The 16,118-nt window shown below is 33.8% G+C and overlaps 1 protein-coding gene across 5 annotated transcripts in view; it reads right to left on the bottom strand.

Moving 5' to 3' along the window:
* Positions 1-113: 113 nt before the first annotated feature.
* Positions 114-16,118, bottom strand: part of LOC132905132 (poly(ADP-ribose) glycohydrolase-like) — a 473,462-nt gene continuing 457,457 nt past the window's right edge. Inside the window, exons 1-11 of one of the 5 annotated variants that reach the window (XM_060956146.1) lie at positions 4,004-4,115; positions 3,318-3,427; positions 3,008-3,168; positions 2,820-2,936; positions 2,581-2,739; positions 2,229-2,482; positions 1,978-2,078; positions 1,739-1,898; positions 1,350-1,668; positions 1,029-1,263; positions 114-942 (exon numbers count right to left, since the gene is read on the bottom strand). In XM_060956146.1, the coding sequence (XP_060812129.1) occupies positions 215-942; positions 1,029-1,263; positions 1,350-1,668; positions 1,739-1,898; positions 1,978-2,078; positions 2,229-2,482; positions 2,581-2,739; positions 2,820-2,936; positions 3,008-3,168; positions 3,318-3,417 (2,334 nt within the window). In that variant the 5' untranslated portion in view covers positions 3,418-3,427; positions 4,004-4,115 and the 3' untranslated portion in view covers positions 114-214. Of the gene's footprint in view, positions 943-1,028; positions 1,264-1,349; positions 1,669-1,738; positions 1,899-1,977; positions 2,079-2,228; positions 2,483-2,580; positions 2,740-2,819; positions 2,937-3,007; positions 3,169-3,253; positions 3,294-3,317; positions 3,428-3,515; positions 3,819-3,842; positions 3,939-4,003; positions 4,116-16,118 lie in introns of those variants that run through there. The other 4 variants (XM_060956155.1, XM_060956138.1, XM_060956160.1 and 1 more) reach the window with 4 other exon arrangements.

Genomic DNA, 16,118 nt, shown 5'->3' with positions numbered 1-16,118 from the left:
GTAATGTTATATATTTACATCTGAACGCGTTTACATATGTAGGTTAATTATCAATGAATAGATACAGTAATAATAAAAAGACAATGTTTGCAAAATTAATTAATTTATTTATTTTCGTTATTACAATATATACAAAGTATGTGTCTATTTAGAAAGTCTTGTGTGAAAATGTTATTGTTTAACAGATCGCCTTAATTTATATATTTAAAGATCTTTAACTTGTTGATTGGAAAAAGTCTGAAATTTTTCTTTGTCCAACTTTCTTGGTTGGCGATTCGTGTTTATGTGAAGGTACAGAGATTTCACTTAAAGTTTGAGTTGATTCCTGTATATTATGCGAGTCTGTAGATATCGTTATTGACTGACGACTTTCATCTTTAGTCGATTTACTGCAACCATTATCTAAATATTGCGAAATAACCTCTTGCTTTGAATCTAATAATTCCAAACCAGATAATCGATGTTCTTGAGTTGTTTTAGCCTGCGCCGTATCTTCTAAAAGTTTCCATAAAGATGATTTCTTTTTTTTCTCTGTACTATCTCTATCGTGAATTTGCCCTTCTTTTTTTTTTATATTATCTTTACTCTGAATCTGTTCTTTTTCTACAGTTCTTTTAACATCTACATATTCTTCCTTTAAAATCTCTGTTTTCTTTTTATCTATACTATCTTCATCAACATTTGTTAACCAATCTTGTATTTTTTCTTCTTCTATTTGCGGGTACTTCTTAACATCCAAATGAAATAATTTCTTTTCTCCGTTATTAACGCATTTATTTTTTCTAAAAACTTCTTTTGCTGTAGAAATTTTTGTGTGAATATTTTTACTGAAATGTTGAGTAATTGGTTTTATTTTACTTCGATTATATAAAAAACGATAGAAATCTGAATTTCGTGTTGAAGCAAATTCTTGATACTGTACCAATAATGAAAAAATGTGAGCTGAAAATATATAATATAACATTTTTTAAATAATTCTATACATTCCAAATATCTAAAACATATTATAACATAATGTAGAGCAATACCTATATTTGTTTCATGTTTTACAAAATGCATGTAGATTTCAGCAATGTCATCTCGTAAATTTGTGTCTCCAAAGGTAAAGTAAACCATTGATCGACCTGCTACAGCTGCTGCCATTAACTGTAATAAAACTTTCAGTTTTGGATTTCCACGAAATGCACCGCATCCCCAATTCCCGGTTGCAATAGGTGGCAGGTTGTTTTTACTACCTTCACAACCGACAAATCCAACATATGCCTACAAAAAATAAGATTGCTAAATTTTACACAATTAATCAATTAAGAATCAACTATCTAACATAAATATAAACACCGAATTTTAACCTTATTAAGTTCTCTTATTATATTATTTATATTAAATTGCGCTTCTGAGTGCGTAAAATAAAGGGCATCGATTGCAACAATAGATGTTAATCGTCTTCCACTGCTATCTTTAGGTGTTTCATCAACATAGTCTCCCATCCATTTGAAACTGTTACTATAACCTTTGTATTTACTATATCTTTCAATACCACTGACAATTAATGCTTCAGTATCATCTAATTCTTCTGTAACAAGCATTGTTACCATCAATTCAGGACAAATTACAAATCTTATCTCTTCTTGTACGCATCCTAAACCAAGAACTCCACCACCTACATATCTAGAAGAGTTTTCAATTTTTATAACAAATATCACTTTAGTTTAATATTGACTACAAAAATATAAGATACCTATTCGCAAAATCCACTTGCAAAAATCCAGTTCCTTCTGCTTCTATCGTCCCTTTACTTGTAGTATGTAAGGGTAATAGTTTTTGTACTTGTTCATCCCATTTTGGGCAATCGGATTTAGGAATATAACGCCGTTGTATTGTTACCACACCTTCTGGGGCTGCTCTATGGAAAAATTATAATAAATAATGTATTGATTCTTTACTAATACTTCATTAAATAAATCGTAACGTATCCACCTTTAGATGTTACTCTCCGAAAATAATGAAATATACATTTCATCTTCTCCATTACAGATTCACACTTATTCCATTTTTCCTCTTTATATGCTGAAAACAACCTATGTAAATGTATATATTAATATATTAAATGTATATAATTATTAAATTATGTATAACTAGTTCTGCTAGTACTACTGTTTGGTTAATTACATTTGTACGGTATGATCTACTTTAATCCTATTAAAAGTTATAATCATATAACAAAATACCTATTAAAATTGATGTATGGATATCTTCCATACTCAGATTGCGGATTAGTTGAGTTACGTCTTGGAAATGTACAGAAAAATGCATTAGCTAATAAAGAGGCTATTTGTAACTGGCTAAGACTGATTGTGCCATTAGTGTGACGTTTCAAAAGAGGCACTGAACCAGTTACCAAAACAGGAAGTTGCAAAGCAAGCTGAACCATCTTTGGCATCAAAGTTTCAAAGAAATTATTTGTTTCATCTTCATCAAGTACCTTTAATATATATATAATATATAATAATGAAATTATTGTATAATGAGAATATATAAAGAGTACATTGTGTAAAAGGTATATAAAATTTAAGATTTTACCTCAGAAAAAAAATGATGCAGTGCAGTAAAATCCCAACGCTGTGCATATGTGTGATTATAGGAAAGTATTGCATTTTCTAACTGATGAGTCGAAACAAAACTCTGAAGTAATGATTCCTGTATTATTTCCCATCTGTTTCGACAACGTCGAGATCCATTCTGTAATAATAATTATATCATTTAGAAATTGCAGAGTAGAAAATAATACTAGGTTTTACTTGTTGTCATCTCTCACTTGCCTCATCTATTGGATACACACTACGTTTTGAATGCGGCATCCTAACATAATCTTGACACCATTTTTCTACTTGATGAGTAGGATATGGTTTTGGTGTTCCACGTGCCGGTAATGGCAACTATTTTAAATAATTTTTAAGTTAAAATCTATATGCATTAATGAAAAATATTTATTCAATTTAATCCATACCGATATTAATACTATATGAGATGGAGAAGGACAAATAGGTGGTAACTCCTGGCAATCATATACACCTAGTCCTTTACGTATCTCATCCATGCTCACACCTTTCCATTCAGGTACATCATCCAAAGGTTCTGGTCCATTAACATCAATAGACATTGATATTGCTTTATGAAATAAAATGCAATTGAATAATCAATTTAAAGAAAAATATACAAAATATTGTATGTACATATAACATAAATAGTATACACGTAGTTTTAATTTTCCCGAACATCAAATCTTCAAAGTTAAATGTGCTCAATTAATATCTTACAATCATCAGAATTTACAGGGTTATTTGTCACGTTATCTACATCATTGAAGATATCTGGAGATAGTGTTTCTTCGTCAAACGAGAATCCAGGGTCCGACATAATTCTTGAACTGAGAGAATTACAAATAATATATAGTAATGATGGAAAATAACAATAAACAATATAGTGAAATGAGATGAAATAAAGTTCTTACGTACAAAAATAAAATGACGATGTTTAAAAGCTACATAACGCGTCTCGAAAATAAATAAAGTAATCTTGAAGTGGCAATAAATTATCACAATACTGACAAATTGTTCGGTAATTCTTTAAAATTTCGTTTCAAGAATGTACGATCATTAAAACCGAAGTTATGCGTATATTGCTTTGGCGCCACAATTCTTCGTGTTGATAAACGTATTGCGGGAAAATTAGACATAACGGTACACAAACAGAAAATTATGTATATTAATATCAATTAATGTTTCTATGTATATATATATATATATATTAGCATATATATATATATATACATTAAAAGTTATATTTGCACTTCACATCTGAATGTTCTTTACACCTGTATAAAACAATACGTAATATTTCGTAAGTACTTAAATTGCATGAAACATAAAGTGTTATGGTATGAATCGTTCGAATGAATCGATCCATTTAGGGGAAATACATTTAATAGGGGAAAAATATTTACCTCAAATATTCCGAAATTAAATAATCAAAACAATCGCTTATGAGAAACACAAAATGTTAATTGTTACTTTTATTACAGATTATATATACTGGTAGAGAATTTGTCAAAATAGATCGTACATTCTGTATATAATTGTAGAGTTGTTTGTTATATGAAGTAGCTACATATAAGTTTTTATATAGTTATGTACAGAATACATTTCTTATATTTTTGTACTAATTAATATGAATAAAAGATATAAATAAATATAATGTCAAGCCAATTAAAACTTCTAACTTATACTAAAATCATTGACTAAATACATGATAGACTTGACAATTATTAGGCACTTCGTGTGTCACGTTCTGAAATACCGACATTGAAAGATATCAGAGATCAGTATTTCTTACGCCCTCCGTGATTTGCTACGGCAAATATAGGAATTATATTTAACTTAATTGTCAAAAATGTTAAAACTGGACGTAGCATTTTACAGGACATCGAATCATTGACTATGAAAAAACAAATTATAAATAACTTATTTTGAGAAATAAAATCATTTATCTTCTCTTTTATTTTTTACTATTACACGACATATAATTTATTAGAAAGAATTGGATAGTTTATGTGAAAAGTTCTCAAACTTGTGCTGAAGATTTGAAAATGAATATTGTGGCTGAGTGACGTAACAATCGATAAACGCACCTTGTCGATTATATTTTCGGCTTGTCATAATAAAGATGTCACAATAAAATATTATAATAACAATGGGGCAATATTTTTTGGTATGAAAATGATAATTTTAATCTCAAAGCCGATAACTTTGAATTGATGAAGTTCAAAGTATTCACGACTTGAATTTTGTGTGAATGCTTGTATTAGTCATATTTAACAGCCCGCGTCTGTTCAACTTTTCAAATCTGCAAAATGTTTACATATACTTTATTTTGCAGATGCATAATGGTACGCATGCATCGTTCGAAGATGGCCGAACAGAGGATCAGATAAAAATTTTTGATGCTTGGGACTATTGATCCAGCGTCTGTGGTGGCCTTTTCGTAGAAAAATGGGAGAGGTTGTTAAGATGAAATAAATTCACGCAAATATTAAATACAATTTATTTCATAATAAATTGCAGTTAAAATTTTTTAATGTGCATTTTTAAAATGCAGCTGTGCTTTTATTTATTTTTTTAAGATTATTATACTCGTTACACTCGTGAAATAAAATATATGTTTTTTGTAAGCGAAGCTGGAGGTATAAATCTCATACATCCGCTCAAACGTGCTTTAGTCTCTAATATAAAATTACTGTAAAACATCACTTTAATTGCTTGTATTATATCATTTAATAAAAGAAGAACATTATATCCACTTAATTATGTACACTTAATTATAACATGTCGATACATATAAACATACCATGTATGTAGGTTGTTGATCAAAACAAATTTTTTGGCACACAATATGTCGATTTTGGGCGCGGCAATGATAATTAAGTTGTTCCGCTCCAGCCAATCAGGAGTTAGCTAGGTGAAATTTTGGCGCGGAATGTAATTGTACTGTTGAAAAGCGTGGCATTAAAATATATCTTCTTTTGAAATACGTGATTTTAATTATGTGGTGTTTTTTTACTGTTCTGTTGTCTTCACTACTTGTACGCTACAGTTCTTAACAACCTATGAATTGATATAATTTCTTAAAGAATAATACATGTATATTAGAATTCATCTTGCTTATTATCATTTAAAGTTAGCTTTATCATTAATTTTACAATATTGCAATTTGTAATATCATAATATTTGATGTAGCTTTTTGTTCCTATATAGATAGCAATCTTTATTAATTTTATTTTAACAATTAGTGTTGCGGACTTCCATTGCGATTGTTTTAATTAGTTTTCTAGGTAGAGCTACGTTGATGAATAATCGCGTTTTCTGAAGTAGTGTTGCGCCTGTATCATGCTCAATTTTCTTTCACTGACCTGTGGAACCATGTTCCTAGATTATCCCGTGCAGGTAACACGAGCAGTTTCCTATATCGTTGCACTGGATGTCTCATTATTAGTGCTATGAATATTGAAATATGAGTGTGTAGATTAATATTTATACCTAGCTAAAATATCCTACTTTTGCTTTCGACAGTTTTCTAATTCTTTTTTACTTTCTTTATTTTTAATACTTAATTCTATATATAATTACTTTTGCAAATATCGCATGAAACACTCTTCACGATTTATATTGAGAATTTTTTATTTTATATCTGAATTTAGTAAATTAGTACTGCGAAGAAGAAAAAATAGAATAAAATATTTATAGTTTGTATTATTGTTTGGGATAAACAGATCTCTAAATTTTTGTATCATCAAGACTTATAGGAAAGCCTTCAGGTTTCTGATAGGCAGAACCAATAAAACAGAGTTTAATTTTGTTTAAATTAATTTAAATTCAAGTTCGTTTCAGAAATCCATACAAAATCGGTGCAGTAAATGCACGCAATGTATTTCAAGATAGTATATTGAAAGTATTCAAGGTTTTGGAGGAATCAGCAAACACACATCAAAAAAGGAATTTGTTTAAAGTTATCATGTACGTACTACATACATATGTATTTTTGCGTACAAGATGGGTGGATAATTCGGGACATGTAACACGAAATCCCGTAAGATGTCAGGTCTAGTATCTTTATATGATCGTGGTGTCGTGATATGCATATCATGGTTAGAAATTCTATTCCTCGTTGTGTGTATCTCTTTCTTCCGATTCGTCGATAAAACAGTGAACACGCCATCTATTGAAAAGAGCATTCTGACTGTATTAGTCAGTGCTGCTGATTACAAGGTAATATTCGATTTTCTAAGTCAACGTACGCGTTAACAGATGGCACTGCGATGTAGAAATTTGATATAAAGTATAATATACATTATCAATTTTTCAAAATAAATTTATATTCGATATTTATATTGAATGAACATATAAAAATTTCGGACAGCGCGTAATCGGCATTTTTAGAAAGTAACCATCTAAATTTGACTCAGTTACATGTTTTAAATGGTTGCAGTATATACGAAAAAGAAAAATAGCAGATTATTTAGACATCTAAATTTGTGCGATGCTCTAAGATAAAAATTATGATAAGAATATTTTTAAAGCGCTACATTAGTTTTGTATTATTATACAAAACCTTCAAACACGTGTCCTTATATAGAACTTTTTTTTTTATTCCTCATCGTACTCCAACTTTCTTGCCCCAGTAACCTAGTTATTAGTACACTTGAAAATTAAAATTACTATTTCCTTTTTCATTGCTCTTTTACTGCAGTTTAACGTCATCTAATGTATTGTTAAAATCGCTAAAAAATAGTAATATATCGTTTTCATATATATATATAGATATATGTGATTTAGCAACAATACTTAATTATTTTTTTTAGGAAACGTCTCTTACATCGCCTTTTCTAATACAATCTTTTGACACAGAGATGAATTGCGTGTAAGGTTATCTGTGATATTTGAGTGTACGTACATATATATATTCTTTTTCCAACAAAAAAGGAAGCCTTTTAAAATATCCGAAACTATTAATTAACGGAAAAAAGATAATGGAAGCTTCATTTGTTCAGTACGATAGTTCTGATTTATCGCTCATTCAAATGTTATTTATGTTATTCACACGTTACTTTACTGACGTTCACACGAAAGTAATGCACGTGCTTGCGAATAATGCGTAGAACACGTTCATTAAAAATTTGTTACCTTGTTATTGCTGCGAAGGCTGTCACCTCGTACACGTGAAATGCGATTCAACGTCTGGAGTAACACATGTGGATTTATGTAGATACGCGCAAACACGGTTACACAGGTATAGATACGGATCGCACATTATATCTATGGTACAAAGCCTTGCCACTAGCTGTGGCACGTGCGGATTTAGACTAGATTATATTAATCTGTTCGAAAACGTTCGTTTTCTATTGCTATCGCAAAATACATTGATAATTCAAAATAATTGAATGATATATTCACGCTAACAAAAACATAATTATTATCTACTGCATCTTCCTTATTTTATTTCGTTTTATTGTTTGAATAAAATTTACCGATACTTTTAAACGTGTATATACGCATATATATATATATATATATATATATATATATATATATATATATATATAATAATAATATTATAATATTAAATAGATGCACATGAAATATCGCCTCTCCAAAATTTAAATTTGATGGGCCGATATTACTTGTAACATTTTGTCCTATCTTCGATTATTAACTACATTAAGAAAGAAAAAGAATTGTTATAAGTTACGTGTATTAAATGTTAGGAAGACGACAATGATTTCAAAATCTTATTACGAATAAACAAAATATTAATGTAGTTTTCTCGTATGGATTTAAGTATAGCAAAGATATCATAAAAATTAACGGCTTCCGTTATTTCATTTAAGCAATTTTCTAACGTATAAATTATTATAAACGAAGCTGCAAATAAAGATACTGTTGCATCATTCGAATCTTTTAATTTTAGACAGTATAGTTCTTATAAATCTTGAATAATAAAATAAACTAATCGTTGATGAAATATATACAATTATATGATGATGACAATATGATATCTCAATGACACTATGCGTGTTTAAAATTGTATACGACATTTCGTATGCACCAACCTAATACATATATTATATTAGCCACAGAAAGATCGGTTACACATTTCGATTATGTATAGAAACGTGTAGTACAGATCACCGGGGCAAGTGAAATCCTTATCATTATTCAGAGATACCAATATAACGTGCGATTAGTAAACGTAGTCATAACAGATATGTCTAACACTCACGAACGAGCATACGTTCATTACATGTACACGAGCAGGTTAAAACATGCATAGAAACCTGCATGGAGAACACGATTATATGCTTATGACAGACAATTAGATGCTACATAGCGACGCGGACAATATCGATTTGCATATCTACGCGAACACGTGCGTTTACTGATGGTGGGAACAAAGTATGCTTGAGGTTCTCCGGAATACGGATGAGGTATAACCATAAGAAACACGACGATCCATCTTAAAGATAAGTTAATAGACAAATTAATTTTTAGTTAAAACGAACTTCATGTCACGTGCATATAATACAGAAAGAGAAATTAGTAGCTACACATACAATGTCTCACGAAAGTATTTGAATACTTATCATAGGAAAGTCTCATGAATATGTTAAGTGTATTACATAAAATATTTTAAGAAACTTTATTAGTTCCGTAATGAGACACGACAGTTATGACCATACTGGTAAAATTTGAAACCAATTTAAAAGTGTATATAGGAACTTCAAGAACTTTACTATAGACATATATGTATTTAGTAAAACAAAATTGGTACACAGCATGAATAGCAATATTAAGCATATAATATGTGTTAAAGATGGCCTCCCACTGAATATATATACCTATACTTGCATCAAATATTTTGTATATATTTTATATATTTCAGATTTTTTAATTTTAAAATAACTTTCTAATTTTTAGATTTGGTTAAAGATTTATCAACATAGATAATTATGCTAGTTATGTTTCATTACAATGTTAATGAAAAATATTTCATATAACATATATTATAATATACTCACAAAACATTTCTTAAACAATATATGTTCTGTGATTCAATTATTTTAGTTATAGATCACGGAATTAAAAATTTTTTTACGTTTGCTTCACACTGTATATATGTAACGTCGAACGATGGGAACAATAAATGAAAATGAATAAAACAAGCACCATTCACAACGTTCGCGAAATAATAAACGGCAGCGACGCACTTTGATATCGATTCAAAATGATCGACGACGTTTATTTTCGCATGGCGTACGCGTCGATTTCGCAGATTTTCGTACTGGAAAGCGTGTGTTCGGTATCGGCGCGCGCGACAGTGTCGACGTTGCGAGGTCAGTGGAACGGCGACGGTATAAATCGGGCGCTCGTTAAAACGTGACTTACGGCACTTTCACGACCGACCGAAGTTACTAGCGTGCTTGCAGCATTCTCGCTATCCCCCCACTTCTTTCGATTTACACTCTATCCACCAGCTTCTCGTTCCCTCTACTGACAGCTTCTCATAGCTGTTTTCTTTCTCGCGTTCACGATAAAGTCGCGAGTGCAAGTACCAGCGACACCTTTTTACGCCAATCTCACTGTAAATTCTACTTTCTCTCTCTACGTTGTTTACCTAACATTACTTTTTTCTTTAATATAAATTTTTTATTTTTAATTTTGCGTACTTCGGAACTTATGCTGATCAATTCCATAAAATGTAATATTACTAATGTAAATTACTTTTATTCGTGTCAAATATAACTTGATACTGTAAGACGACGAGTTAAAATGCTACACAAAATCATTGAATTCTTAAGAAATAATTCATCTCTTATGTATCTTTTATGTAACATAAATTTTATTTCCGGTTGTCTAGAACTTTTAACGATAGGTTTTGACGATTCTTTTCCCTCCTCCATTGAAACAAGAGGCAGGATTAAAAGCCTGATTCTAAGAATAGTTGTTTCTTTATTTGAAAGTAGTTATAACATAGACATCTGCAAGGATTCGTCGGATAGTCTTAGACAGGCAATAATCGCATCCTTAACAAACCGGCGCAATATTCCATTATGTAAGACAACGATAGAACTCTCGATGGTCGAGAGCCCGATGATCCCAGGTTGTGCTCTATAAATAGACTGACCTTCCTTTGCGCTCTTTAAGTAGGTGTGTTAAGATAGCGTGTATGTACTGTGCCTGCGATGAGACATGTTTCCTTTTCAGAGAGGAACCAGTTGAGTAACGAAGAAGGGTTGGATTAACTGCTAAAATAAAAGAAACCATGTACGTAAAAGACATATCGTTTAATTAAAAAATATATTTGCCAATGTAACTTTATCGTCGACCATTTCACTAGAACGTAAGAGCTCGGAAGTAAAATAACCTAACCTATCTCCGTTATTTTGGTAAAACGCGATGACAAGACAAGAATAATTATAAATATCGCAATATATGTATCTATGGAAAAGTGCTGCACAAGACATTTTAACTAAGAAAGGTTTGTCGAATCTTTAACACTAACAAAAATACTCAGGATGTTAACTATATAACTCAAAGTTATAGAGTCGCTCAAAACGGCGTTCCTCTTTGACCAAATCGTATTTGCATGTTTGATGTTACGCGTGTTTGGACGATAGCGAAGAAAGTTCGTTTGGATGATGGCGCGAGTGAACTGGGTACGTCTATCGTTTCTATTTGTCTGGTGGATTCCTCCAGAGAGCGAAATACAATACCCCAGAAGGAGGAAACACTGGGAGAAGTGGGGAAAGGGGCGAAGAACAGACAGGCGATAGGAGAAGTGGAAACAAGATGGGAAATTGTGTAATTTATTCAGCTGAGCAAGGGGCCAGCATTAGTTCGGTGTACACGCGTAGGTGAATCGGCTGATGTAAGAGAGAGAGAGAGAGAGAGAGGGGTGGGGATGGCGCCAACGTTTGTATCGTCGGATAAAACTTTTGCGTGCTTTCGAAAATTGCATCAACAGTTGCGGCGAAACAACGGAACCGTATGCAATCGCTCGTCGCAATCTCGATAGCCTACAGCTCCATTAGAAAATCTTCTGAGGTTTTTAGACTTCCACGCGAACGATACGTTCTCTTCACCCATTTACGTAATTGGAATGTATACTATCATTGTTGTGATACTTCCATTGATGTCAATCAGTTCTGTTAGATTATATTTCGACGTGTGTATACGACCATTCTGATGAACGATATTCGAAGGATCGACGGTATAGATTGTATTCGTATTTTCATACATGCTATGTAAATATTTTTTAATACTAGAATTGCTGATCTATACCGCGTACCTAAACATATGTGTACTCATTTGAGAATATTTATTCACGATAATATGTCATCTAATAAGAAAAGAACCAAACGCATAGCATACATAATATCAGTACCTTCGAAGAGAACGAATAGTCTTGGTTTTTCTTTATCATCGAAAAAGAAACGGTGTTTCGAATAAAGAATCGTGAAAGTTTGTCACGTGTCAGGAGGGGTTGCTGGTTGATGCGATGGAGTTTGTCGACGTCAATCTACGATAGTTGTGGCGTTCCTCTTCTTTGTCATCGACGCGTCATCGTCCCGGTGCAAATGATATCCGCCTAAGAATCGAGTTACGAGACCGCAAGTAGCGAGACGAGTACCACTTCTGAAACAAAGTACCCAGGGAACCCTTCTGCGTTTCTCGTTCTCCTTTTTCGCTTTGCTCTCTCTCGACGACGACGTAGTATAGCGAGTAGTCGATCGGTCGGTCGGTCGGTCACTGAACCGCCCGCGCCGCCTTGTAACTCCATGCCATTCCATCCCATCCTGCCTCGCGATCGAGCCGTGGTACCGTTAGAATCTTGTCCCAGTCTACCTGAAAACTAATTCGACGACGTCTCCGACTAAACGGACTACGTCTGCTACGTTGTTCACGCCTGCGGACCTCGACATACCGCCAGACAAAAGAAAGAGCTTTATCTATGCTATTACACGGCAGACAACCTTGAAATTACAGCGAAGAAAGTAGCCCGAGCGGCAGCCAGTGTTTCACGCTTAATTCTCGGCGAAAAAACGCGTTTCTCTGTTCTGCGGAATTGTACTGATAATGAAACGGGGTTGTTCTTACGTATCTTTTTTCCCTTCATTTTATTCGGATCTTTGCACGTTGAAAGTAAGCTGCTATAGTATAAGGGACTTTTTGGTTTGGTGTGGACAATGATAAGTTCATTTAGAGAAATGAAAAAAAGGAACACACAATGATCGAAAATCGTAATGTACTAAATTTGCTCTTCTTTGAATCGCTGAAAGAGAAAGGTTGATTGGAAAGGATTGTCGGACAATTGTAGGTACATGGAAGAATGTGACCGTCTGGAACTGTAGCTAGAAGGAAATGGCCAGGGTAATCAGCGCTCCAATTACAAATTCGCTTCCCGATTCTGGAATTAAATTTCGTTCGTTGCCGTTGCGTCCGTAATTATGCGTCGAAAGTTCCGTGTAAACTTTCTTGCTCACATCCTTCTCCCTCTTTTTGTTTCCTCTAGTCAACTTCTTATTAACTGGCCTGGTTAGTTCGGTCTTACTTGCAGCGGATACAAAGTTTGTGGAGTCTAACAAGGAGATCTCCGGAAAATTCTAATCTAGGAGGTAGAGGGGAATTGCGTGATCCGGCTGGGACGCGTTTCATTTTCCGTTTTTAAATAACAAAACGTAAACTATCGTACACCTGTAATTTCGTTCAAAAATAACGAAACATATTGCAGAAACCATTTCAAACGCGCATTGATATATCTCAAGAATTGACGGAAAAATCTGTACAAATCTGCAACAATCGATAGAAAACAGTTAAATCACAGAGTTACAGGAAGCTTGTAAACATACCTGTAACTTGCGACACTTACGAGATCGTTGTAAATCACAAGGTAGAACAAATAATCGATAGTACGGTAATCGATACCGTAAATTGATATAGAACGAACGTTGTCGAATGGTATCGCAAGGGCATGGAAGGATGAAAAATGAAAAAGATCGTAGAAGAAGGAAGGGAAGGCAAACACGAAGGTAGGGGATGGACATTGGTGGCGGGTAGCAGTGCTGGTGGTGGTGGTGCTGCTGCTGATGGCGGTAGTGTGGGCGTCGGCAGAGCAAGGGGTGGAAAATGGGCTACGGAGGGTTGTACGAGGCAAGTACGAAGAGGGGGATGGACGCGGTCACCATGGCAACCATGGCTGGGTTTCAGGGCCCTGGCCGATGGTTTGGGTAATGTTCCGCGCCTTGGAATGGATTTCTCTCGCTTCGCTACCAAATGGGGTTAGTCAATGCTAAGCACACGCTTGTTCTTTCTTTTCTCTACTTTTATTCCCTTGCCTTTTTTATTTTCTCCCATATGACTCTTACTTTTCAACTTAGCATATTTTCGCGCGTAAAATCATCTTCGTTAATCAAACTGGATGTTGGTCATTATGTTCGGTTATTGGTGAGTTGGTTAGTGAGAAATTGTCGGATCTGTCAGATGTCGTATCAGAATAGGATTAATTTGATATCACGCGTGAAAATATTTCCGCTAACGGCATAATAAAATCGCACATTTTCCATGGAGGGTCGGATAATTTATCGCAATGTTGATTAGCGAAGAGTTGATATCTCAGATTCCACGGGAAAGATGACGTTCTTAATGATATGATAGTTAACGTAACTTGCTCACGACAAGGTAAAGATAACCAGCGCGATGAAAGTCGTTGATTAATTTTCACGGAAACGTTCTAAAGGTCCTTTGATTCGACGACTACAAAAGTAGTTCTGGGTTAAGTACTCTGCTAAGCGTCTCGGAAAACCATAAAGAGCCGTGAACGCAAGAATATGACGGTCTGTTTATTTTTCCGAGAGTTTGAGTCCTTTCAAACGAATGATTGTTGTTCGTATCCTGTCGCTTCTGTTAAGGTTCTTACGCGCTGCAACTTCCTGTAATTACTTAACTAGCGACTTATTTTCTTTTCTTTTTCAAGGAAAGACGAAAGTGGTAACGAGAAACTGCTTGCAATTATTGTTTACGGAGGGATCGTTAATGGACAACAATGTTGAAAACTCGTAGCCAAGTTTCTCGGCTGTTACACGGGCGCAAAACGTAACTTTCCAACGCGAAATGATTTTATAAAAATCTATCAGTACGCTTTATTGAATAATTACTCTTAGGTAATAATAATAATAAGGCGCTTAAGTGTAGGTCATTGAGGCGGCAACCGTGGAAGGGTTGCATTGTTAATTCCGCGCAGAGGATTGCGGCAGCACGTTGCAACGGTATAACGAAATCAGCCCGCGGTGTAGTGTGGCTGATATACCGGCGTAGTCATGTACTTGATGGGCTTTCCGCTAACGAGAGTTAATTGCAGCATAAATATGTCTGTTATGAACGGGTGAAATGATTACGATAAACTAGAGAGTTGTAACGACGGTGGAACGAAGGAAACACTCGTAAAATTACGAGGGCAAATAATAAACACCGATACACCGCATCGATGCTGTTCGAAAATCTATAAGGCAGTAAAACGATATATTTGTTTCCTATCGAGTTTACGTGATTGTTCGTTACTCGTCTATTGCCATTATTCCATATACACATACCTAACTACATACAACGTATGCACATACGCGCACACAATGGTGAACCACCTTTATACTTCTGTTTTTGCCTTCTTGCTTCCGATCGATCATTCCTCTTTTTCCGATCGATTGCTGTAGCGTTACAATGTTTCGTGAGAAATTTAAAAATCGTTATTCACGGTACGTAACTGTTCGTACGAGTTTAGATTCATTGTGCATAGACTATCAGACAATTGATAAGTAAACGTGAAAGAAATACTCGCTCACGTTGGCGGCCGTTTGACCTGGATATCTATAACCCGTTTCTGTCTCGTGCCCACTGGCTCTCCTTCTCTTTCCCATTGGTTCTTTTACTTTTCTCGACGTCGTCTTTTTTCTTCACCCTCTCGTATACCTTTTTCCTTCGGTAGCTCGTGAACACGAGATTCTTCTAAGCACTTTACATAAATAACAGGGCTCATTTACGCGTCGTGTTAAATGTTAATGATGATCATCGGTTTGAGCATGCTGACAAACCATTCAGTTTAGATTTACAACATCATTTTGCTTTAAAGAGATAAACATATTAACGTAATAATCGAACTTTTTAATTTTTATCTGGCTGACGAAATGATTCGAGAATTCATTAATATAAATTATTATAATCATTATTATATTACTTATACTAAGTACTATGACTAATTGCAAACTTGCCAGTTATCGAAGCGACTAGCTTTCCTTCTTTCTGCCTTGGTTACGAGACAAACATACAATAACGTGTGTACATTATACGTACACGTGATGTATATACGCGTAAGATATACACAAGATATACACGTAACAGCTATTGGCACATAATAGAAACACGACTCGTACAAGAAACATTTTCTTTTATCAGGAAACTCTTCACAATGGTGGCAACGAGTTTAGTGAATGATAATAATGGAAGAAAACATTTCAC

Source organism: Bombus pascuorum, chromosome 1 (assembly GCF_905332965.1).
Source record: "Bombus pascuorum chromosome 1, iyBomPasc1.1, whole genome shotgun sequence".
Classification (NCBI taxonomy): Eukaryota; Metazoa; Arthropoda; class Insecta; order Hymenoptera; family Apidae; genus Bombus; species Bombus pascuorum.
Note: the sequence above shows the minus strand (reverse complement) of the source record. Positions and strands in the feature narration are given on the sequence as shown.